The 26,686-nt window shown below is 36.6% G+C and overlaps 1 protein-coding gene across 10 annotated transcripts in view; it reads left to right on the top strand.

Moving 5' to 3' along the window:
- Nucleotides 1–279: 279 nt before the first annotated feature.
- The window catches only part of AHI1 (Abelson helper integration site 1), a 218,610-nt gene continuing 192,203 nt past the window's right edge, over nucleotides 280–26,686 (top strand). For 6 of the 10 annotated variants that reach the window (XR_016395215.1, XR_016395214.1, XM_089922020.1 and 3 more), the window contains exons 1-6: nucleotides 280–539; nucleotides 921–983; nucleotides 5,643–5,710; nucleotides 7,590–7,714; nucleotides 19,798–20,369; nucleotides 23,418–23,593. Coding sequence is in view for 5 of the 10 variants with exons in the window: in XM_089922020.1 (XP_089778146.1) it covers nucleotides 5,701–5,710; nucleotides 7,590–7,714; nucleotides 19,798–20,369; nucleotides 23,418–23,593 (883 nt within the window). In the remaining 5 variants the exon portion in view is untranslated. The other 4 variants (XM_089922023.1, XR_016395216.1, XR_016395218.1 and 1 more) reach the window with 4 other exon arrangements.

Raw genomic sequence — 26,686 nt, 5'->3', positions numbered from 1 at the left:
GGGACACGAGCAGGCTCCGAGAAGCACCTGAGCATTTCCATGGTCTCTTCCCGCTCCAGAGTAAACGTATTGCTTCTCCTTGGAGGGCGGCGGCCTGGAGCTTTCCGCGCGGGGTCGAAGAGTCCAGCGCTCGGCCCCTGAGCGCGTGCCCGGCCGCAGCCTGAGGGCCCGCGGGCGGGCGCGCGAGCGCGCGCGCGGCCTCCGTTCCGCAGACGCCGCACTGCAGGGCCTCTGGGCCCAGGCTTAGGTAGCGAGGGGGCGGGGCTGTGGGAGGGGGCGGGGCCGCGGAGGGGCGCCGAGGCCCTGCAGAGGTCTAGGCGGTGAGTCGACGCAGCATCGGTTGTCATGGGAACGGCGGCGTAGGCAGGCGCTGACGTCAGCTGGCGGCGCACTGCCCACACTGCGGCACCCAGCGGGTGCTCAGAGCCCGGGTGGCTGGCGGCTGGCGTGGCGGTGCGGCCGTCTAGTTCTCAGTCCACCCCGCACGGTCCCGGCGTCGGCTCCGGCGGGACCCTGGGCAGGTCTGCGGCCTCTTCTCCGTGAGTACCCTGCAGGCCTGCTGGTGGCGGGAGCCCGGGCTCGGTCGCTCGGCCTGCCCTGGCCCCCTTCGGGGACAGTGGCGTGGAGGGCTGCTCGGGTCCTAAGGCGCGGGGGCGGCGGGCCGGGGAGGCCGGGCGGGGGCTGCCCTGCACCACTGCAGTCTGACTCGCCGAGCGCGGCAGAGTGGAGGGATGGGGTTTCCGAGAGTTACCTCTTCGTACTTAACTTTTCATCTCCCATTCCTGGGCTCCTTTTCACCGGAACGCTGAGCGTGGTGTCGTGAAAGAGTGAATACAATCTTTGCCTTTCCTATTCCCGGTTCTGGTTTAACAGCGTTTAAATCAGATGCGCACTAAGTACATACGTTTATTTCCTTTTAGGGTGTCAACCTGGTGCTGAATCTTGAACCCGTGAAATACCTTCTTAATTACATCTGAGAAAAGGTGATCGATGTGTTACGTTTCTAAGAGTATAGTTACATTAACAGGGTCGTTTCGATATGTATACAAATAGAAGAAAACGTATACTATTTAGGGATCCCTGCCAAATGGCTGTGCTACATTTCCGCATTACTGTGAAAACATCTACTGACTGGAGCATATGGCTTCTCCTTCTTTTGAGAAAAGGATGCTAACAGTTTTTCCACCTGTTGCGTTTACGATTGCTGTTACTGCTTGGGCGTTCCGGAAGAAGATTGCTTATTATGAGCACTCTGAGAAGTTAAAAATATATATATTTGAAAGAAGTTCAAATACCAAAAGTTTTTTTAATCGTATTTAGAACCTTATATATTTATGGAGACTATTCTGATATATTAGTTGAATTATGTATACGGGTTTTGTTTGTTTCCTTTTATCCCGTGCTGTAAAATTCGGTCAAGGAGCGAATCATCCAAGCCTCTGCTTTTTCTTCCCTTGATCTTTAGTCATTTATTAGCCGATAATCAGGTGTTTAGAGAAAACATAAAATGAGATGAAATGTAATGCAGTTAATTTCCCTATTTTGTATCTCTTAGCAGGTCCTGTAAAAGGGTTTGTGAGGGAGAAGCTTTTAAATATAATGACATATATGAGATTCACAGATGTCATTTTAAGTTTGACCTTAATTTTTGCTGATGATCTTATCAAATATTAGTCATTCTATAATGTATTTGCCATAGTACACAGTACCATTTAGAGATGATCATTTCTGTAATGTATTTGCTATGTTTATCATTAAATTAATATTAGTGTTTACTAATTGGATTGTACATTAGACTACTAAATAGTAGTAAACAATGTAAATACATAACTTATTTAATATTTTTTGTCTATTGCATAATTGTTTATTTTTAATACTATAATAATGGACATAAAGTAATGGGCCAGCCACTGTGCTGATAACTTTGCTTTTCAGTATTTCCTTTTCTCCTTACAATAAAGTAGGTGCCATTTTAATTTCCCAGTTAAAAGAAAAAAAAAAAAAAAAAAGCTTAAGCCTGACTCATTTTGACCCTAGAACCATTATTACTGCCCCCCCCACTTTTAAAATGGGATACATAGATGAAGAGAGCACAGGCCTAGCGCTCCACAAGCTAGCAGTTTGGTGGGGGACGGTCACAGAAGGTTTTACCAGAGTGAAAATTCAAGGCCTAGGTAGGAGGTATGAAGATCAAGGCGCTGTCGGAGCACAGAGGAGACATATTTAATGATTGCTGTTACTACTTGGGCTTTCAGGAAGAAAATTGCTTGTTATGAGGACTCTGGGAAATTTTAAAAATATACATTTGAAAGAAATTCAAATACCAAAAGTTTTTAAAACCATCTTCAGAATCTTGTTTATTTATGGAGACTGTCTCTAACCCCTCAAAGTTAGCGAGCTCCCTAGAGAAGATACTGATACTGACCTGGGTCCTTGGACTCTTTAATCAATAGAAATTGATACGAGGGCAGACAAAAAGTTTAGGTGAGGCTTTATTGGGACTTCCGTTGTTTCACGAGGGAGTGAAAACGGGAAACTGGGTGGTGGGTCGGGATGTGGGGCAGAGCTGGTTCCTTAAATGGGGAGAGGTTGGGGCCAGATTTGTGGGCTGGGCCGGAGGCGTGGCTTAGGTGTTCTGCCCACCCCCTTGGTGGTGCTGTGTGCAGGGATCCTGCACAGTATACTGCTGCTTTTGTTCCCAGCACCTCAGAAGTTGGGTTTTGGCCCTTTTGTATCTTACTGTTCATGATTTTACCCCAACTGTACATGCATGCAGTTGTTTTTAGTCCCTTATAGTTTATGTTTGTCCAGGTGCAGACACACCAGTAAAGGGACCCAGGTCCCAGGTCTTAGCCTGTCTCAATACTATTTGCATTTAGTGTCAAAGGATAGTTAGGAGTTAGACAAGAGAGGAAGGGCATTTTTCAGGAGAGAGGAGTGTATGTGTAATGGTACAAAGGCAAGAAAGAGTTTGGCACATTTGAGGGCCTGCAAGTGGTTTCACAGGGCTGGAGCCCACAATGTGGAAGTGTGGCTAGAGAAGGGGAGGTGGAGAAAGGCAAGGGGTCATTTCACTAGTAGCTTTGGACCCCAATGGGAAGGACCTCATGTTTTCCAGTATTTGGAGCTACTGAAGAGTTTTAAACAAAGAAATGATTCCATCACATTTGTATTTTAGAAAATTCCTCTGGTGGTTTATTTTTTAAGGGTAGTGTGATGGAGGCATGGAAGCAGTCTTAAAACAAACAGCAAAATCCTTCCATAGTCTTTCTGTACCTCAAAGCTACTGCCTCATGTCACTGCCTGTGCAGGGTGGAGGGAGACAGTTGGAAGCAGAATTGTAGAAAGAATTATCTACACATTTCTTCTACAGGTCTTACCTTCCGTTCATTCCTCCACCTGTGGCTGCCAGGTTTCTGTCCCTCCACAAAAAGCTTTGCACACGTGACTTCCTGACTGCAGATCCAGTGGACACTCTTCAAATCTTGCAAGAACTCTTGGTACCACACAGTGTAGACCACTTCTTTCTTGAAACTCTTTTTCCTTTGGTTACTTCTGCCAGTTTTTCATCTATCTCCCTGATGTCTTTTTAGTTTTTTTTTGTGGGCTCCCAGAATTCTGTGTTTGGCCCTTTTTTTTCTTAAAACCATCACAAATATAAATAAATGATGCCCAGATCTTCAGACTCTTATCTCCTTGCTGGATTACTATATCACCTACCAAACATAAACTAATTATATATATATATTTATATGAATCTCCATACACATACACACACACACACACACACACATACACTATATGTGTATACAGTAATAATAGCTATCATTTTTGAAGAGCTTGCCATGCTCTAGGCATTGTGCCTAGTGTTTTACCTGCATATTCTTATTTCATCTTTACAAAAACACTGTAAGTGATTTACTGTTATCATTCTCTTTTGAAAGAGTAGGAAATTGAGATTAATCTACTGACAGGTAGAACTGAGGTTTGAATCCAGGAATCTGACAATAGAGCCAATGCTTATAGCTGCTTAATACCCGTCAGATATCCAGCTCAGCATGCCCCGCTAAAGCTCACTGAGCGTCCCCATAAGAAGTATCTATTATAATTGTAGCTAATGTTATTGATGCTTGTTCTAAGGCACTGTTTTAACCTTTTAATCATTTAACTCTTATAACAGCCCTTTGAATAGTCACCGTTAGACTGATTTTACAGATGAGGAAACATTGCCCAGCCCATACAAGTAACCGTGGGAGATTACAGTAATTCCAGGACTTGTGTTTTAAACTACTTCACTACACTTGTGCTATACTGCACTATATTCCAATTAATGATACTACTGGTCTAATTATTTCCTTTTGAAAAAGAGAATCATCCTTGACTCTTTGTTCTATCTCTTCAGTAGTTTTTATTTAATCTGTCTAAAATCTCATACATTTTCTGCTGAAGATAAAACAGAAGAATATAAGTAAACCTTTTCTTGATGACTCAGTCATAATATAGTTCAGCTATTTTCCTATATATTGAATCACCATGGAATACTATAAATATTAAATCCTTAATTGCTTTATTTTTTTTTTTCTACTTATGTGCTGTCAGGTTTCAATTACTGATACAGTTGTCTTTGCAGCCTCTCTCTTTTCTAATTTGGGGTAGATTGGAAAGATGATCAGGCTTATTGGATCTATTATCTTCTAGAAAGAGTTAATGCTGTTCCCTATCAATAAAGAATAGGAGGTTTTACTCTGTGTATTTAATGATGTCTATTTTGTCTGTATACCGGATAGTTGTTACAGAAGTTAACTCACATAATTAGTGTATTTGTATAATCATTATTTTCTTTTTAGCATTTGTTATCAGACTTTTCTGTCCAAGGTACTCCTAATACTAAAGGAACACGAATGTGGATCCCCAGGGATCTGCAACCTTAACTGATAATTGTTGAGTCAAATCAATTTTTTTTTAACAGTCTTCATTTTTATTCTTAAAAATGTATGCATATTGTGTTCTAATGTGAGAATTAATGTCTGTTTTGGACACACACCCTCATCTTTTACAAAAACTGGAAATTTAAGAATATATATACTGAGTTTATCCATGGTTTTGATACACAGTGAAACACACCCAGGTATTTATTTGAGAAGATGGAATGAATGCTTGTGCTTAACCTTCTTTGTTGCAGCATTTTCAGTGGCAGGTACAGAAATATTTAAATTATCTGTGAATGTGCTACCCAGAAGCATACTTTACTAGTGTAATACTGTATGTGCTTGGGAAAGTCAGTTCTGATATGGAGTTTGGTTTCTCAAAAGTACATAGAAGTGTTCATTTTTTTTTACTTAAAATACTTTAAAAGGTGTATTAATATACTAAGATGTTTATTGCCTTTCAAAAATTTTTTTACTTTTTGTTTCAAATATATACATATTTTACTCAATTATGATCCAGTTTGCTTTACTTTAAGACTCTAAACTGATTCAGATATATTTAAGTCATTTACATAAGGTTGTAATAAGAGAACTTAGTTTTATTGGTATAAACCTGATGAGGTAGTAGACAATCACATAATCTTGTGTGAAGAGTATTTTATAATTTTTATTTGGAAATTCCATATTACAAATAAATCCTCTTTGTTTTAATAGGATCCTTATTGAATCAGTGCTTTACACTATAACTCAATGCTCTCCATGAAGCTGAGATATGCCCACTGGTAAGATTTCTATGAAATTTATCTATGCAGTACATATTATTTATTTTAAAGTTTGGATTATTTTAAGGGATTCTTCAATTAAGGAATGAAGTAGATGTCATCAACCGAAAATTACATTTAGAGATACTTCATAGTTTGATATTTAGCTTTCTATGTAATGTTGGTGATTAAGGTTAATATGTATTCATTGGCTGGCAATTTGGGACTCAGCTGGGCAAGGTAAATGATAACAACATATGGTTAGTTTTTATTTTTTATTATCAAAATGGATTTTTCACTTTAGACTGTGGCAAACTTTTTCCTAAAAGGCAAGCTAGTAAATATTTTAGGTTTGGTCTCTGCTACAACTCCTCAGCTCTTCCACTGAGGCACAAAAGCAGCCATAACAGTTCTTAACAGAATGGGCATGGCTGTGTTTCCATAAAACTTTATTTATTAAAACAGGTGACTGGCCTGCAGGTAGTAGTTTGCCAATACCTGCTCTTGGGCATTCATTCATTGAGCATTTATTTATTTGAAACATGTTTATTGAGTACTTGCTCTGTGCTAGACCCCATGATAGTAGCTAGGGATGTAGTTATGAACTATCTCATATAATGGGAGAGACACAGTATATTTATGTATATAGATATACAAATAATTACACAAATTCAAGTTGGGTTAAGTGCTGTGAAGGAAAAGAACAGTCTATCTTGTGAGAAACAGAAATTTAGATGAGGTTGTCAGGAAATGTTCCGCTTTAGAGGCAACATTTAAACAGGTATCTTTTTTTTTTTAAACATCTTTATTGGGGTATAATTGCTTTACAGTGGTGTGTTAGTTTCTGCTTTATAACAAAGTGAATCAGTTATACATATACATACGTTCCCATATCTCTTCCCTCTTGCGTCTCCCTCCCTCCCACCCTCCCTATCCCACCCCTCTAGGTGGTCACAAAGCACTGAGCTGATATCCCTGTGCTATGCGGCTGCTTCCCACTAGCTATCTACCTTACTGAACAGGTATCTTAACACCAGCCAGCTGTGAGGAGTTAGAGGAAGTTTGCACCAGGTGGAAGCAGCTTCACATGGGAGATTGCTTGTTCTGGCAGAAGAGCTAAAAACAAGGATGTCTGGCTAGAATGTAGGGATCTAAGGGAATATTTATTTTTTGTTTTTTTTAAATAGATCTTTATTGGAATATAATTACTTCATAATACTGTGTTAGTTTCTGTTGTACACCAAAGTGAATCAGCCATATGCATACATATGTCCCCATATCCCCTCCTTCTTGAGCCTCCCTCCCATCCTCCCTATAGGGATATTTGTTTTAATTGAAGCTGTAGAGGTAGACAGACCAGGAAGTAAGAACCATGTAGGGCATGTGAAGGACTTGCTTTATTTTGTCCTAAGTGAACTGGGAAACTTACAGGGTCTTAAGCAAGGTACTAGCATGATCTGATTTATGTTTTAAAGGGGAAAACAACTTTCACCTTTTAATATTTGTTGAAGGCTGATTGTTGGCCAGGAAAGCACTAGTCATTTCTCATGAAAAAATGATCTTTGACATAGGATTATTCCGATTTTACACATAAGGAAAATGAAGTTTAGAGATGTTAAGTGACTTGTTTAAGGCCACGTAACAGTCGTAGGTGCTACCGTGCATCATAAGTAAAGAGTTAACTTAGCAAAGGAAACGTTTAGAGGGAGTAGCCCGAAAGGTAAGATGGATATAGGTGAGTGTGGTGTCACCAAAGCCAAAAGAAAAGTTTTTAAGAAAGAAGGACTAATCCTTTTAACTCATGCGGGTATTTACAAGGCTGTGGGGGTTTTATTTTTTAACATAATATGTGTGATAATAGAGTTGCATAGAAAATGAGATGAGTCATTATCATTTGTAGTTGAGAGTGAAGCAAAGGTGAAGACCAAAGTTCGCTTTGAGGAATTGCTTAAGGCCCACAATGATCTAATACGTGAAAGAAAAAAACTGAAGAAAAAAATTGGCAAACCTGGAGAAAAAATCTCAGTGAGTAACTGATCATTTGGTAATGGTGTCTTGTATATCTGCATAAAATTATGACCTTCATATGAAAACTCCAAGGAACTTTGGAAATTAAAAACGGTAAATCTGTGTTGTGGTCAATAACGTGGTAAAGTAAAGCTTGCATTAGAATCAGCCTCACTCTTCACTCTTTGAGTATTGAGTTCTTGAGTGCTGTCCTACAAGAATAACAGACCAACTGGTTAAAGTGATTAGGGATAACAGGGAAACGCAAAACTAGCCATATTACACGTTCTTGAAGAAAACCAAGATTTTTAACCCAGAATTGTGAAGAACTTAAGAAATAATATCTTACTTCGGATATTTAATGGCTTATCTTTATTTAGACTTCTTCATCTGATTCTACCCAGCAGAGCCAGGAGAAATCAGTGGAACCTTAAAGAAATAATTATCCTTTTGTACTTGAGGTATACTTTCAAATGATAGAATTTTTGGTAGCACCCTTGAAGGGGTTGAAAATACAGAACTCAAAGCAATACTAAACAAATCAGCAATTAACTACAACCTGATTCCCAAGGTATTATAGAGTCTGTAATAGTATCCCAGTTAATGCACTATTCACTCTTCAAACCTATCTCGCTATTTCCATTGCACCTTTTACCTCTTTGACCATAATCTCCACACAAATAAATAACTTCATGCATGTTCTGGTAATTGGTACATGCATGTCCTGGTAATTGATACAAAGAATACATACATTTCTTTGGCAGGAGTTTTATGAGTTATATGCATCCTACATTTTACTTGTATCATATTTTACCCTAGTCTGTATTTTGTCATGAGACCTGTTCATTTTAATACTGTCTGGCAGCCATCAGTGTAATAGTTATATTCTCAAGTGAGGCAAAAAAAAAAAAAAAAAAAAAAGTTATAGCATTGGCTAGAATGCAGCTGCACACATGTGAGGGGTTCATAGTATACCAGTACTACTGCATACTAATTAAGAACTGCTGACAGAATGGATCAGATTAGGTCTCCCATAGTGGATGCTGCTCTAAAATAGAATATGCCACTTCTGGTGTACCAGTGTGCAGCATGGTAGGGAAGAGTGGCATACGGACGATGCAGCATTGCTTACTGGGATATGCCCTCCCCTTGAGTAAGGTGGTGTACATTTGGCAAAAGCAGAAAGAACCCTGGACACAACTGTCTGCAGAATATTTTTATGGACTCAGTCAAAGTAGAAACTCATACTTTCTCTCACTGTCAGAACTGGGCTTTTTGTGCATGAACAAGGTGCAGTTTAGGCCAGGAATGCTAAATTAAATGGATAACTAGAAAATGGGCAGAAGATATGTTCATTTATCCAAGGTCCAGTTTAGATGTTGGGGACACACAAGTGGGAGGTGATTAAATGTAATCTACTCAGCCTCTTTTGGCACACACCAGGCCATTCAAGGTGTCTCTTAATTCAGAGATAAGTATTCTTAAAAAAAATATTTAGGAAGAGATTTTTCAGCTCAATGGAAGAGGATTATTCCTGGAAAACAAACTATTTTTGAAATGATTTACTTTAGCAAACAGAGGAGGAATACCTGCTTTTATTTACTAGATAACGGTGCTCTCTATCTTTCAAGCACTCTTCTAAACATTTTATGTATATTCACTCATTTTCAATACAAACAATAAAATTATGAAGTTTTATATCCATTTATAGATGGGGAAACTAGATCACAGAGAGGTTGAGTAACTTACCCAAAGTTAGTGGCATAGTTAGTGGTAGAACCAGGATTCAAACTCTGACAGTCTGACTGCAGAATCCATTCTCTTAACCACAACCCAATAGGACCCCTTTTAATAAGGCATGAAGTGATGGGATCTCTTCAGAACAAGAACAAGGACTCCCATGTGCAGAACAGGCTGACACTGAAAAGGAAGCAAGCTGAAATAAGAAAATTAGGCAAAGAGAAAGCCATAATAAAATTCGTAATAATGGCAGGTTCATTTTACTGTTTTTCAACTGCCTATCAGGCACTCTGATAAAGAGTTTTACAAATATTATTTCTGATTTTTATGTTAATCATGAAAATAGATATTAGAGCTCTTATTTTGCATATGAGAAATTTTATGAACATCTGAACAGAAAACGACTTACCATCTTTGCCAGGGCTGTATAGGCAGAAATAGAGTAAGTAGGAGCTATTTTATATATACATATATATATATATATATATATATATATATATATATTTTTTTTAACACATAACAAAGATTTTATTTAAATCATTAATTAATGAGGGAACCAGTAAGATGTTACAACCAGTTCAGATGGGTTTAATTTACAGAGATTTATCTAACAGACAAAATTCAGTTGCATTGTATAAATAGAAATCATTTACATAGCTATGGACAGGAAACATCTGTATTACTATCAATTTTCTACATGTTAACCCTCTTTCTCTACTGAGTTGTAAAATAGTCAAAGACAGTGAAGCAGAAATAACCAGAATGGATGAGCTAAATTTCACTCATTAGATTTCAAAGACTTTCTTACACTGGAGTAAAATCAAAACAACCTGCAGTCCTTCTGTTCAGGGATAACCTACATATACGAATTTTGTGCCATATTTTTTAATATCGTGTAAGAATTGTAGAATAAGGATTTAAAACCACAGGCTCCACGTTCTCTCTTCATTGCTTCCTTAAAACTATATCTCAGGCCTAAGTAGTAGAATTGACACCATGGAAAAATTTAATTAGTAATGTGTCAGACAAATATGAAGCATTGTTCATGAGAAGAAATGGCTGAAACTAAAATGGAAGCTATAAGAAATAACAAGGACATATAGAAATACTTGACCTACAAGTAAGTGTTCCCAGACAGCACTAGTGGAGCAGAAACAGTAAAAAGAGCACGAGGAGGAAACCTTCCTTAGGTTAAAAAAACATCTAGGAAGAGATGAATACATCTTGCATTTCAGGTAAATTTTATGAGATGAGAACTATATCTGAAAACTGTAATAAAAAAAAGATAAATTTTGCGAACATCTAAACAGAAGAAGAAACATCTAGTGCATTTCAGACTTCTCTCTAAAAACACTAAGGCCAAAGACAATGGAGCAATATCTCTACAATATTTAGGGGAAAATTGTGTTCCAAGGAATCTACTTGCCTAAATTGTCAGTCAGTGTGAGGGCAATAGCGAGCATGTGAATTAGCAAAGAATTGCTCTAGTGTTCCCTCCCTGAAAAAAAACAAGAAAACTACTGAAGATGGATTAGTTGAATGTGTAGTACCATTTCCAGAGACATGAATCAAAATGAAGGATTTAAAATATATATATCTGGTTGAGCCTTGAAACCAGTTAAATATGTAGAAGTTTCTTAGGCCGGGTGTTTCAAGAAGCTATGACACAAGAACTAGTATTGATAGAGTTGCTTTAGCTTCTGGGGGAAAAGGTCAGTTACAGTCTCATTTTATCTCACATTAAATTACACTTCAGACATCTTAAAAAAGTAAATGTAAAAATCTAAATTAGTAGACAAATACCTAAATAAGAAAATAGAAATGGACTGGTTCAGTTTTCCAGTGTAGAAAGATACTCTGATCTTAAAAGGAATGAGAGACATCCCAAGTAACGAGAATATTCCCTGTCTGCACACAGAAGACTCACTAAATATTTGTTGAATGAATAAATCTGACGTAGAAGATACTTTTTTGAGTCAGAAACAAATGCAACTAAAACCCAATTCACTGAGGAAAATATGTGATTTTTTTTAATAGCCACAGATCTAATACTCTTTTATATAGCCAATAATATATAATAATTGTTAACATTTATTGAACATCTATATTCTGGAATTAGAAGGATCTTTTCAGTGTTTTATAGTTATTACCCTATCAATCTTCAGAGCAACCTTATGAGTAAGTTCCATTCCTATTGTTAACATGTAAAGAAATGCCACAAATAAATGCCATAAATAGTAAGATACTAAATCTCTAAGTGAGCAAAAGGCATGAAAAATAAAACTAATTACAAGAGAAAATAACATTGACTAATAAAATATAGAAACACTTTAAAAGCTATTCAGATTGGAAACCAGAGATAGTATTTTTGCTTACCAAATAAGTATTCGAAAGTTTATTAGCAGGGTAGAGAGCAAAGCTTTTTAATATAAGGTTCATAGAAAGGTGAAGCAGTACAACAAGTATAGACAACCTTTTCAGGAAGTTTGGCTGTAAAAAGGGATATTGTGAAGATGATATTGATTGCATTCAGGTATTTAAACGCTGATAGCTGGAAGATAATGGAGAAATTGATGATGCGGGAGAGGAAAGTTTTCTAGAACACAAGAAGACCCACCTTTTTATTTATTTATTTTTATTTTTATTGGGGTATATTTGATTTACAATGTTGTTTCAGGTGTGCAGCAAAGTGAATCTGTTATACATATACATATATCCACTTGTTTTTAGATTCTTTTCCATATAGGCCATTACTATAGGCCATTATAGTTCCCTGTGCTATACAGTTGGTCCTTATTAGTTATCTATTTTACATATAGTAGTGTGTATATGTCAGTCCCAATCTTCCAATTTATCCTTCCCCCTCCCCTTACCCCTTGGTAACCATGAGTTTATTTTCTACATCTGTAATTCTATTTCTGTTTTGTAGATACGTTCATTTGTAGCCTTTTTTTACATTCCACATATAAGCAATATCATGATATTTGTCTTTCTCTGTCTGACTTACTTCACTCACTGTGACAATCTCTAGGTCTATCCATGTTGCTGCAAATTGCATTATTTCATTCGTTTTTACGGCTGAGTAATATTCCATTGTATATATGTATCACATCTTTATCCATTCCTCCGTTGATGGACATTTAGGTTGCTTCCATGTCCTGGCTATTGTAAATAGTGCTGCAATGAACATTGGGGTGCATTTATCTTTTCAAATTATGGTTTATATATCTGGAGAAAACCATAATTCAACCCACCTCTTTATAATGAGAAGGAAAAGAAAAAGGTCATTTGGGGTGCATGAAAATTTGTAGACTTGGTAGCAGAAAGTTGCTACCAAGCAGCTTCCCTTTTTTTTAAAAATATTATTTATTTACTTATTTTTTTATTTTTGGCTCTTTTGGGTCTTCGTTTCTGTGCGAGGGCTTTCTCTAGTTGTGGCAAGCGGGGGCCACTCCTCATCGCGGTGCGTGGGCCTCTCACTATCGCGGCCTCTCTTGTTGCGGAGCACAGGCTCCAGACGTGCAGGCTCAGTAGTTGTGGCTCACGGGCCCTGTTGCTCCGCGGCATGTGGGATCTTCCCAGACCAGGGCTTGAACCCGTGTCTCCTGCATTAACAGGCAGATTCTCAACCACTGCGCCACCAGGGAAGCCCGCAGCTTCCCTTTTAATGACTTTTATCTGTGAAAGTGAGTCAATAAGTGACAGTACTGGACATCAGAGGTGAGTGAAGGAAGTTTGAAATAGCCACAGAAGAGTGCATATGAACAGATTATGCAGCATAGAAGAATTGTCCATAGCTTTGAGGTCTCAGTTGAATTTGTAGACTAAATGTTTACAATAGTGCCAAGTTTTGAAGTGGTTCTTCCAGCAGTATTCAACAGCCTGGTTATAGTTATAGAGATGAAAGTCACTTAATTTGAATAGTACCTGGAGTTTTTCCAGACAGGTGTGATGGATGGAAAGTACATGATAATGGTGAGTGATGAATGAAGTGATGGATTATGGAATCAAAGCATCAGGAACTAAAGATGAGAGGAATGATGAATAAGGAGAATATATTGGGTTCAGAGCAAAATGAATGATTTATTATTTTATACCACTAAGTCTGGAGTGGTTTGATACTCAGCAGTAATAGGTAGAACAAATACAGTAAGTCCCTGACATACGAACCTTCAAGTTGCAAACTTTCAAAGATGCGAACGTGCGTTCATGTCCAGTCACGTTAGTTAATTCACGTGTCTGGCATATATTGTCACGTGTGTGCATCCTCTACGAGTGGTTGTGCTTTTGTGTACTTTACAGTACTGTATAGGGTACAGTAATACAGTATCTTTATTTCAAGCCCAGGATGTCTAGAAGTAAGCGTAAAAGCAGCGGTCTATAGCCGATTGTGTTAGTTGGGTACCTAGGCTAACTTTGTTGGACTTAAAAGACAAATTGGACGCACTCTCAGAATGGAACTCGTTCTTATGTAGGGGACTTACTGTAAATATAAATTGCTAAGTAGAGAATAAACACTCAAACTGTAGCTATTATTAATTTTGAAGATGCATCTGAATTTTTGCCTTTTAAAGGGGGAAATTTAAATCATGTTCTGTTCATTATCATTGTCAGTTTTATATCACCTTGATTTCATTCCTTTATTTTTTCCTATCTCATTTTATCCTAATAACTGGTATTTAATAGAGGCAATAACTTCTTTTATGAATGACAGCTTGTGAAAATGTTTGTGTTAAATTAATTTTAAAGGGTGGAAAATATTCTAGATTCTCTAGCTGTTAATAATATCCTTTAGTTGATTTATGTATTTATTCACCTTTATCAAGCACAACATTCCAAGGGCTCAGAGCTCAGTTCCCAGGAGCCGGCCACGGGCTGGTCCTGAAAACAGGCCTGTTTTGGGATCTGAATGATTTGAGCAACCAGGGCTGCTGAGTTAACCCTTTTCTGCACAACCTTTAACCAGACTGATTAGAAAAAAAAGGAAATGAGCACAAATTACCAATATTAGGAATATAAGAGGGGTTCACTGCAGATGTGTTAAAGAGCTTAAAAGGATAATAAGGGAGTAGTATGAAATAACTTCATTTCAATAAATTTAGCAGCTTAGAAGAAATGCATAAATTACTTGAAGGACACAAACTACCAAAGCTCACTCAAAAAGAGACAGATAACTTGAATATTGTATATCTTTTAAAAAAATGTGTCTGTGGTTAAAAACCTGCCCACAAAGAAAACCAGGTGGCTAGTTTTCTCAGCTGGCTTCACTGATAAATTTTACCAAATTATTTAAGAAATCATAATAATTCTATATAAACTCAGACTATGCAAAAAGAGTGACTACTTCTCCACTCTTTTTGGGGGCAATTATTAAGTACCCTGAAACAAAAACCAGATGAAGACATTACAGGAAACCTACACCAGTATCCCTTTTGAATCTAGAGCAAATATCTTCCACAGAATGTTAGGAAATCAGCCTTACATTATATAAAAAGGATAATACGCTGTGACCAGTGGGGTTTATCTCAGGAATATATCACAACATTTGAAAAAAGTAGTCAGTGTAATTTGCCATATCATAAGATTAAATAAAACCATAAGATCATCTCAACAAATGCAATAAAAAGATGACAAAATTCGTCACCCATTCTGATAACTCTTAAACAAACAAAAAGAATAGAAGGAAACTTCCTCAACTTGATAAAGGGCATCTACAAAAACCTACAGGTAAAATTGTACTTAAAAGTAAAAAACTGAAAGCTTTTGCCCTAAGCTTGAGCACATCACCATGCATATTCATAATTGTGCAGGTGACCCTGACTAATGCAATAATGCAATTTTTTAAAAAGAGCATAAAGATCATAAGTGAAGATGTAAAAGAATCTCATCTGCAGTTGACAAACTCTCTAAAAAGTGCTGTTAGAACTATTAAATGAGTTTAGCAGAATATAAAGTCCAAGTATAAACCAATTGTATTTCTATAACAGTAATGAATAACTTAATTAAAATTTAAAATATCATTTATAGTAGTAACAAAAATATGTAGCAATCAAGGAAGAATTTATCAAAAAATATGTGAGACCTGTATACTGAAAATCCCCCAACTGCTGAAAGTAAAAACCAAATAAAGAGATATCCATATTCATGGATTGAAAGAATCATTATTGTCAAATAATTATTGACAGATTATTATTATCCATTCTCTGAAAGTTGATCTATTGATTCAATTCAAAATGCCAGCAGACTTTTAAGAATTGAAAATATAATTATAAAATTTATTTGAAAATTTAAACAACAGACCTAGAATAGCCAAAACAATTTTGCAAAGGAAGAACAAAGTCAAAGGAATTTTGTCATCTGATTCAAAACTCTTTGTAAAGTTTTAGTAACCAAGACAACCTGGTATTCTCATAAAGGTGGATATGTAAGTCATAGATCAGAAGAGACTCTAGAAATTGACCCAAATGTGTATGGTCAATTGATTGTTGACAAAATTGCCAAGGTACATCAAAATGAGGAAAAGGACAATCTTTTCAACAAATGGTGCTGGGACAATCAGATATACGTATACAGTATTACAAACTGACTATATCATGTTCAGAAATTAAATAGAAATGGATCAACGACCTAAAAAACATAAGAGCTAAAACTATATAACTTGTAGAAGAAACAGGATAAAACCTTGGTAACCTTGAGTTATAAATAGATTTCTCAGGATACAAAAGCATGAACCATAAAAGAAAAGAGGGATGAACTGGGTTTTGTGAAAATTCAAAACATTGCCAAGAAAATGAAAAAGTAAATTATAAATTGAGAGAAAGTATTTGCAACACACTGTCTGATAAAGTGTATTTAGGACACTTTAAGGACTGTCAGAACTCAATGATGTGAAACAGCCTTACAAAAATGGACAAAAGATTTGAACATTTAAGCAAAGAAGAGATACAGGTAGCAAATAAGCACATGTAAAGATTCTCAGTGTCATTAGTATTTAGGAAAATGCAATTAAAAAAAATGAGATACCATTATACACCTGTTACAACACAAAAAGATGAAAATTAACAATGTGGAGTGCTGACAAGTGTGTTAAGTAACTAGAACTCATACATTTGGGAGTGTGAACTGGTACAGCCACTTTAGGAAGCAGTTTGACAGTTGTTTAAGAACTTAAATGTGTACTGACCATATAGTATATCAGTTCTACTAGTGGGTATTCACTCAAGAGAAAGGAAGACATATAATATGCAAAACTGGAAATAACTCAAATGTCCATTAATTGGTATATGGAGAAATAAAATGTAGTATCTCTCCACACAATGGAATACTGCTCAGTAATGCAAGGGAATAAATTACTATAATCTCCACAACATGTATAAATCCCAAAGCTTTAGGCTGAGTGAAGGAAACCAGACGCAAAAAGCTATATACTATATGATTCCATTTATATGAAATTCCAGGCAAGTCAAAATTACAGTGATAGAAAACAGATCAGTGGTTGAGCGGAGCCAGGACATGGAGGGGTAGGAGTTTACTTTGTAAAAGAACATGTGGGGTGATGGATGTTTAACATCATGATTGTGGTGGTGTCACAGCTGTATACATTGCCAAAATTCATTTAAGTATACACGTAAAACTGGTGAATATTACTGTACTTCTCATAATTTATTGTTATGTCTCAAAAAGTGGATTTAAAAAACAAACTAAAGCAAAAATCCTAAATGAGGCACGGACGGTAAAGATAAAAGGATGGGCAAAGATATAATAGAACATGAACAAATGTATTTCGGACACTTTAGAATTCAGTGATAATCCATGAAATATGAAATACCATGAAGTAGACCTTTTTAAATTATAGTATGACAAAACTAGAAATCAGTAACAAAAGTTTAAAATTTATAAACTACTCGAAAATGTAAACACTATCTCATGAAGTTGTTAGCAAGACAAAGGAAATCCAAACCACAAAAACAGGAATTTAAAAAGTAATGAAACTATCAATTCAGTGCAATGGAATTTTGGGATGCTACCACAGATGCTCTGGGAATTGTATTTAAAATGATGTTATTAGTACAAAGGTTGACAGATCAGTGGAAGAGAGTAAATAAATAAATAAACTGAGCCTCATCTATTTAGCTTCCCCAGGGTTTTGTTTTCAAAACCATAGTTCTTTTTTCTATTTCTAATTCTTGGTTATCTTTTTCCAGTTATTGGAGTGTCCTCACAGTTTTTATCAATTGCCACTACGTTTCTGGTTCCAAGAAAATAGAGAAATTTGCATTTGCCCCATTTTGACATAATGGAAATTCAAGGTTATTAGGTATGACTGTGTTCATAGAAAAACAACAAAAATAAGTTTCTGAAGAGATTAGCAATGACTTTCCTTGTGTGAGGGAACCCAGGATTGAACTTTGGGTCTTCTTTTTCTAAGTAATTTCTGAATTTTTTTACTATTTTTAATTTTTTGTTTTCTTACTGTTTTAAGTTAAGCATATATTGCTTCTAGAAAAAGAACATGTGAAAATAAACTTTTTTTTAAGAGAGAAAATATTTTTATTAGATTTGATTAGGAAAGATTTTTTTGAGGATATGGATTCAGAATTTATCCTTGAAGAATAGATAGAATTTGGAAATATATTTTAGGTAAGCAGAAGAGTCTTGGAGATGGTAAAATATTGGATATATAATGGGTTACTAGTTCTTCTAGCATTTTCCCACCTTTTCACATATATTAGATATTTTCTAACCACTTTTAAACATGAGGATTTTCGAAAATTGAACTTCAGTCTTCACTGGTAAGCTCATCCATTTCTGGGAGAATTCTTCATTTTGGTATTGGCTTCCATCTTATAGCACTTCGGTTTTGCCCTTTCTGGTTTTTTTTTTGTTTTGTTTTGTTTTGTTTTGTTTTTCCTTTTGCGGCACGCACGCCTCTCACCGCTGTTGCCTCTCCGGCTGCGGAGCACAGGCTCCGGACGCTCAGACCCAGCGGCCACGGCTCACGGGCCCAGCCGCTCCATGGCATGCGGGACCCTCCCGGACCGGGGCACGAACCAGCGCCCCCTGCATCAGCAGGCGGACTCCCAACCACTGTGCCACCAGGGAAACCCGTCCTTTCTGTTTTTGAACACATCTCTTAAGCTTTTATTTCTGTTGTTTGAAATTTTAATTCTAACATCTACTTTTTTTTTATCTCATACTTTTGAATTTCTTCATTATATTAATTCCACTTCTTTTGAATTATTTTATTTATGCTATTTATTTTTCTTCCTTGTTAATTTTTCTGTTTTATTGGATTTGGTGGCTTTTCCTTCATTGTGCTGCTTTCCTTCCGTGTTTGTTAGTTGTTAGTCATCTTTGTATTTGAAAATTTTTCTCCTGTCTGTTGGTTGTTTTCAACATAGCCTGCTTCTGCTGTTGGTGAGGGTTGTACCTACCTAAAACATGAAGCCATATCTCTGTATTCAGCTGCTTTGATCTCTGGGTGAAAGTCACCATGTAACACGAACGGAGGAGGAAGACAGAGCTGTCCCTCCCAACTCCTCAACTGGTCATCCTCAGGCTTGTCCCTCTTCCTGAATTACTTGATTCAGCTTCTCCAGAACCAACCTTTTCTCTGGAGAAGTCTTTTCCTATGTGCTGTGGTTTTCTCTGGTAGTTCACTAGATCTAATCCTGCCTGTTTTTTTTTATCCTTGGGGAATTTCTCAAAATGTTTATTTCATTACTAGTAACATTCGGTTTTGATTTCTAGCCTGATTGTCTATTAAAAATATCTCTCATTTTAAATAATTTTGTTTGTAGAAAGAGGTACAAGTGCGTGCTTAGTCTGTCATTTGATCTAACTTGATAATATTTAATACTTAGCAGCATTTTCAGTGATACATTTGGACTAATTGCAGAGTAATCCTAGAGCTATAAACCTTTGGTTTTTGAGTGTAATTATGAAGCAAGATAAATGACCCGTGTGTGTTTTCTATTGGGAAACATGAAATGGTTTAACCATGGCTCTTTTAGCATTTTCACAAATATCTAGATTAGAGTATGGATCATTCTGCCAAAGAGGAAGCTAGCATTTGAGATTTGAGCAGTTAATTCACTTCTGAAAAGTCATTAAGTACTTTTTCCTTTGTTAACTAGTTAATTCATTTGACCTGAAGTTACTCTCAAGATTGCTAATCTAACGCTGGGAGAATAACTAGGAAAACGCTCATCAGATGCCGTAGAATGGTGTCACAGTGCTCAAGTAAAAAGGGAAATAATCCTCCCAGTATTACACATTGTGGAACACTTGTCATTATTTTTATCTTCACGTAACTAAACTGTGCTTAGCTGAAACTTTGTTATTGTATCGTCTTCTCCTAGCTTGATGCAGTCAGAAGCAATCTTCAGAAAATCAGAGAAACTAAAAGTGATGATATAAGTGCTGCTAACACTAAGAACCCAGGGAAGAACATGCGAGTCACTAAAAACAAACCAAGAGATCCGCAGCCAGCAACTGAAGATCCAGATAATGATGTTACTGTGGAGGACGACAAGCAAGAAAAGGCAAATAAAAAGGCTATAAAAACAGCACTCCAGGTGACAACACAAGAAGTGGAGCCGGAAACTCCTGAGAAGAAGGCGGATGCAACACCCCAGAAAGCACGGACCAAGCCACTGCCAGGTGTCACTCGTGAGAAAAGTGAGAAGGCCAAGGAAGGAGAAAATAGTTTAGATGAGGAAGAACTGATGCAAGTATACCAGCTCCAAGTAGCTGAAGAAATGGCAAAGGAGATTAAGAAGAAAATCCAAAAGAAACTCAAGGAGCAGTTGGCTTACTTTCCCTCAGAGACTTCCTTTCCTTCAGATACTTCATTGTATGATGACAAATTGAACGGTGAAAAAAGAAAAAAGAAAAAAAAGAAAGTTCCAATCCTGTCTAAATCTGAAACAAGGTATGTTACATTGATAAATATAAAATGTCCTCTTAAAAAAACACTATTATTTTCAGCTTTTCAGTGATAACCTGTAGTTTTGTTACTGAGTCTAAGATCATACTGCTCGCCGCATGACAGGCCAATAATCGAGAGATGGGTTGCTGGGGCAAGGAATGATGGCTTTATTTGGAAAGCTGGCAAACCGAGAAGATGATGGGATCGTGCCCCCAAAGAACCATCTTGCCTGAGTTAGAATTCAGGCTCCTTTCATACTAGAAGGGGAAGGAGTAAAGTCAAACACTTCCTGGTTCCCATCAGCCTCCAGAGCCTCCAGAGGGGATATGTTAATTTCTTCCTCCCTGCAGTCATTCACAGGTGGGCCTGGTCAGGATGTTTCCTGTGAGCTAAACAAAGGTATTTTAGCTTAATGCTCATTACCTGGGAAGCAGGGCTCCCAGAGATGGGCCATTATGTATAATTTAAGCTTATAGGCAACATCCCTTTAGTGATTAACTTGTAATAGAATACAAAAGGTTCTTCCCTATTACATTTTCACAAAGAAAATGTTTAGTCCTCCTTTTGGACACATAGCCAGTACAATACTAACGGCTAACCTTTATGTGGCCCCTTCCTGTGTGCTTAATGCTTTACAAGGAATACATGCTTTTTCCCTTATAACAACCCTGTAAGGAATAATATTATCATCCTGTTTTGCAGGTGAGGAAACTGAAGGGTTTAAGTCACAGAACCAGTAAGAAGCTGAGCCAGAACCTTGGCAGTTTTGCCTTAAGAGTCTTTACCCTAACTATTCACATCTGCTTATTAAATAATTGAAACCTAAGTAGCCCCTTTATTGAGCTACAAATGCCTGTTTGGATATATGAAAATAACATTTTCCCCTTAGTTTACAAATAACATTTACTCATTGTAGAACACACAGACACAGAGAGGAAAACAAAAGTAATCCAACCGTACAAAGATAATCACTATTAGCAATTTTGTATTCCTTTAGTCTTTTTTTTTGTTTTTTGTTTTTTTTTTTTGCGGTACGTGGGCCTCTCACTGTTGTGGCCTCTCCCGTTGCGGAGCACAGGCTCCGGATGCGCAGGCTCAGCGGCCATGGCTCATGGGCCCAGCTGCTCTGCGGCATGTGGGATCTTCCCAGACCGGGGCACGAACCTGTGTCCCCTGCGTTGGCAGGCGGACTCTCAACCACTGTGCCACCAGGGGAGCCCTCCTTTAGTCTTTTTTTATATACAATGCTTATACATATATGCTTACATATACAATGTGAGCATCTGTGATTATATTCATATTTATATGTCTCTCCTTGGGGAAAACAAGACAAAAAAAATCTTCTAACTACTGTGATTAAATTTGTTTTTCATAATCTACATCTGGATAAACAACTTGAGGTGGGAACAGTCTGTATTTGACTATTCTCTGGCTTTCAGGGTCAGTTTCCCTTAATGTCCTCATCTAAAAATAATTCCCTTCTTATCAAAAGCTAGACAACCAGTTGTAGCAAAGAGAGGGCAAATAGAGTTGCTAACAGGGACACGTTAGCATATGAATTAATTATCGGTTGCTGCATTAAAAAGTTACCCCAGAATTTAACAGCTCAAAACAACAAACATATATTGTCTCACAGTTTCTGTGCCTCAGGAATCTGCGCATAGCTTAGCTGGGTGCCTCTGACTCAGGGTCTCACAGGCTACAGTCAGGATGTTAGCTGGGGCTGCAGCCATCTCAAGGCTTGGCTGGGGGAAGATCTGCCAAATGATGCAGCTGTTGGAAGACTTGGATGATCCACTGCTAAACTCACTCATATGGCCATTAGCAGGTCTCAGGTCCTGACTGGCTTTTGACCAGAGACATCAGGTCCTTGCCACATGGACCTTTTCATGTGGGCTACTCACAACAGGGCCACTTGCTTCCCCCAAGCAAGGGCTCTGAGAGGGAAAAAGCAAGACCAAAGTCGCAGTCTTTTTGGAACCTAATCTTAGAAGTAGCACCAATTACTTTTCCTATATTCTGTCTATTAGAAGTAAGTCGCTAGGCCCAGCCCACAATCAAGGAAGGAGATTACACAAAGATATGAATATCAAGAGGCAGGGATCATTGGGGACCACCTTAAAGGCTGCTTACTACAGTGTGCCATAAATCCTATTTCTTCTCATAACTACCATATCTGTTATGAAGTGTAAGTCATACTCAGTAAGATCAGTTCATGAGTTTTAAATAAAACCATGCTTTACATGACAACAGCATACAAAGGGTAATTGTTCTCTTTAAATAATAGTATTTGATGATGTGATAAAATAACATGGCTTTCTGGAATGACTAGTTTGAAACATTTCTTTACTCTTTATTTCTCAACCTCTTTTTTTGAAATATGACTAAATATATTGTAAGTCAATTTTTGATTATTAAATGCAGATTTCTTTTTTACTTGATAAATCACAAACTTTAATAGGCTGGTTTCTCTTTACAACTCAGTATGCTTCTAGGCTGCCACCCCTTGCCATTTAGTAGTTCATGTGATGCATATTTTAATTGTAATAATAGCCTTCTGAAAATGCAGTGACACACCAAACGTTGGAAAACACAAGAAATTAATTTTTACATAGAAATCAAAGGTTGACTATCTGAAGCCTCTTGAAAACAGAACAACCAAAATTAGAACACTTTTTTTGCTTTTAAATAAAGTAATTTAGAAATTTGTTCTTTATTTATTTACTTGGCAGTAGAGTGAGGATGATTTGACAATCCTATGTAAAAACAGATCCATCGATCATAAAATACAATTTCACTTTTCGCTGGAGTTTAGAGATGAGTTTAATGTGGCTCATGGGGTATATAATGTATCACCAAGCGTAACTGAGTACACATAATACCTAGTTTGGCAGCCAACCATTTTAGTGTGTAAGAAAATGTATGTATCTCCCAGCAGGAAATAATACTGATTTTAGGATTATCTGTGCCTCTATTCACTGTTTACTTTGCTGCACAGTAATAATAATAATGGTACATTTCCAATGGCTTGAACTTGGATTATATTTGCAGTACATTGATCATCTCTGATGACCCAGTTGAAGGTGAACAAAAGAAGGAATCTCCAGTTGGAGCAGTTACTTCAGATTCTCATCAAGATGATGAAATAAGCTCAAAGGAACAAAATGTAGAAGACAATGTGCAAGATGATGCAAAATCCAAACTGAAAAAGAAGAAGGCTAAAACAGGTTTGTTACCCAAATTAAATGAAAAATGTGTGCCTTGGTAAGAATAACTTGATTCTAGGACTGTTAGTCCTTAAAACTAAAGAAAATCTAGTTCCAAAGGATATAATTGAAAAAAATCCAATATAGAACATTTGGTACTTACTCTTGGATTCGTCCAGATTATAACATTTATTTATAACTGTGGACCTCTGTGATGAGTTAGTCTTACTTGAGTCATCTCTAATTAACGACTTGATTCACCTCTAGAATGACATTGTCTTTGTTGTTGCTACTGTGGCATAGAAGATTTCTTCTTTATGTTATTGCCCCTAAATAATTAAGACTTACAGCACTGAAAGCTATAAAATGGTCAATAGCCGATAAACATTTCAGATGTTAAAGCTGCATCCCTCTGTCAAACATGGTATCTTCACAATTTCTCCTAATTCAGCTTCTCTCCTTCCTGCCCACTTTTCATTTTACCTCTTGCTTTCTACCCTCCTCTTTACTCATTTCATTTTTCTTATTTTTCTTTACTTATTCTTGCCTTTTTTCTGCTTGTTACATTTCTTTTTTTTTTCTTTTCAATTCCCATTTAACTGCCCAAAAATTGGGACTAAAATAGGCAATTTTAGACTTTATGGTACTTATTCATTGGATGATGCAATTTATGGTGTTTTGTGGTTCCATAATTAATTTTTTAAAAAGTAAAATGTACAAGTATACTACTTAGTGAATTTTCACAAACTGAACGTGTCTGTAAAGTCATCATCCAAATTAAGAGCCAGAGCATCATTAGCACCCAGAAGCCCCCACAAGTTCCCTTCCTGTTCATTATCCTACAGGAGTAAACGCTGCCTTTTCATCTAACACATAGCCAATTTTTCCTGGTTTTTCTGCTTTAATATAAATAGAACAATAAATACTGTGCTCTTTGTGTCTGGCTTTTTTTGCTCAAAATTATTTTTGTGAGATTTATACTGTTGTTGCTTGCACTTGAGCTTATGCATCATCAGTCCTGTTTTTGTACTGTGTAGATACCCGTTGTGTGAATATACCACAATTAATTACCTATTCTGTTGATGGACATTTGAGGTGTTTCTAGTATTAAGCGATTATAAATAAAGCTATAATGAACATTCTGTTCACATCTTTGGTGAGCACATGTATACATTTTTCTTGGGCACATTCTTGGCATTCTTGCTATGCCATAGAGTATGTATATTTTTCACTTTAACAGGCACTTCTCCCTTTCCAAACTTGGGTTACCAATTGATACTAGCAGTATTTGAGAGCTTCCATTACTCTACATCTTCACCAATATTTATATTGTCAGTGTTTTAAAATTTTAGTGATTCTTAGGAGTGTTTAGTGATTATTCCCTTTTGACTTTGATTTGATTTCCATGGTAACTAGTGAAGTTGAGCATCTTATTCATGTTAATTGACTACTTGGATTCCTTCATTGTAAATTTGTTCACATCTTCTGTGTATTTTTTTAAGAAATGGAATTGTCTGCCTTTTTCTAGTTAATTTGTAAGAATATTTTATATAACTAGATAGCAGTCTTTTCTCAGATATAAATACATATATATATTGCAAATGTCTTCCCACTCTGGGTTTTATAATTTTTCTCCTACTGGTGTCTTTTGAAAAACGGAATTTAAAAATTTTATATAGCCCAGTGTATCCATTTTTCCCTTCGATGTTAAGTGCTTTCTGTGATTTTAGAAATCTTTCCCAAGTCCTGAAGATGTTTCGCTGTATATTATTTTCTAAAAGTTTTTTTGTTTCACTTTTCACATTTAGATTTCCGGTTTATCTGGTATTGATTTTTAATAGTGGTAGTGGTCCAGACCCATTTTTTTCTCGTATGAATATATAATTGACCTAGTACCATTTACTGAAGAGAGCTTTTCCTCTGCATTTCAGTGTCACTTTTATCATAAATAACATGACTGTGTAAGTGGGTCAGTTTTCACTAGTCTCTATCCTTAGATGGTTTGCACCAACACCACCACCATGTCTTAGTTCTATAGCTTTATAATAGGTCTTTCTGTTAATAATGATAGTTTTATTGCTTCTTTTTTAGTTCTTATGTCTTACTCCTTATTCTTACCTTGATAACACTGGCTAGGACTTTGATTACAGTGTTAAATAGAAGTGACAATAACAAGTATCCTTCTCTAGCTCTCAGCCTTGGGGAAAGCTTCCATTATTTCACCACTGACTGTGTTGTTTGCTATAGGTTTTTTTGTAAATACCTCTTGTTGGATTAATTACCGGCTATTCCTAATTGGCTAATAGCTTTTTTTATTATTATGACTAGTTACTGAATTTTATCAGGTGCTTTTTCTGCATCTATCAACATAATCATATTAATTTTCACCCTTTTTTCTATTAATGTAGTTAATCGTTATTTGATTATTAAGCCATCTTTATGTTTCTGGCAGAGGTGGGGGGCACCCACTTTGTTGTGGTGTATTAGCTTTCTTTTTTAAAATCTATTATTGGATTTGATTTGCTGATACTTTGTTAAGGATTTTTGTAACTGTAGTCATGAGAGAGATTGGTTTGTACTACGCTTTCTTAAAATACACAGAGTTTGTAATACCAAGGTTTTGGTGGTCTCAGAAGGAATTGGGAAATACTTCCCTTTTCAATTCTCTGTAAGTATTTGTATAAATTGGTGTTACGCCTTCCTTAAATGTTTGAAGAATTTACTAATAAAGCCTCTGAGGCCAAGGTTCTCTTTGTGGAAAGAATTTTAAATCAGATTTAGTTTTTTTCATAAATACCAGACTCTTCATATTTTCCGTTCCTTCTATCAGCTTTGATAGACTGTATTTTTTGAGGAATTTGTCCATTTAATATGGATTTTCAAATTTTGTATGTCTATAGTATCTGAAAGGGTACCCCTTGATATTGGTAATTAGATTCCCTCTATTTCTTCATTAGTCTCAGGATTTTCAATTTATAAATACTTTTAAAGGACCAACCTCTAGCTTTCATTTCTATCTGTTATACATTTGTGTATGATTTTGGTAATTTCTTCTGTCTATATTATTTCCTTTTTTCTACTTTCTTTGGGTTTGAGTTGCTGTTGATTTCTAGC

Source organism: Delphinapterus leucas, chromosome 12, assembly GCF_059928025.1.
Source record: "Delphinapterus leucas isolate spDelLeu-1000000601 "Yukka" chromosome 12, BTC_Dleu_Yukka2, whole genome shotgun sequence".
In the NCBI taxonomy this organism is placed as follows: domain Eukaryota; kingdom Metazoa; phylum Chordata; class Mammalia; order Artiodactyla; family Monodontidae; genus Delphinapterus; species Delphinapterus leucas.
The sequence above is the reverse complement of the archived record's forward strand: the minus strand, read 5'-3'. Positions and strand labels throughout refer to the sequence as shown.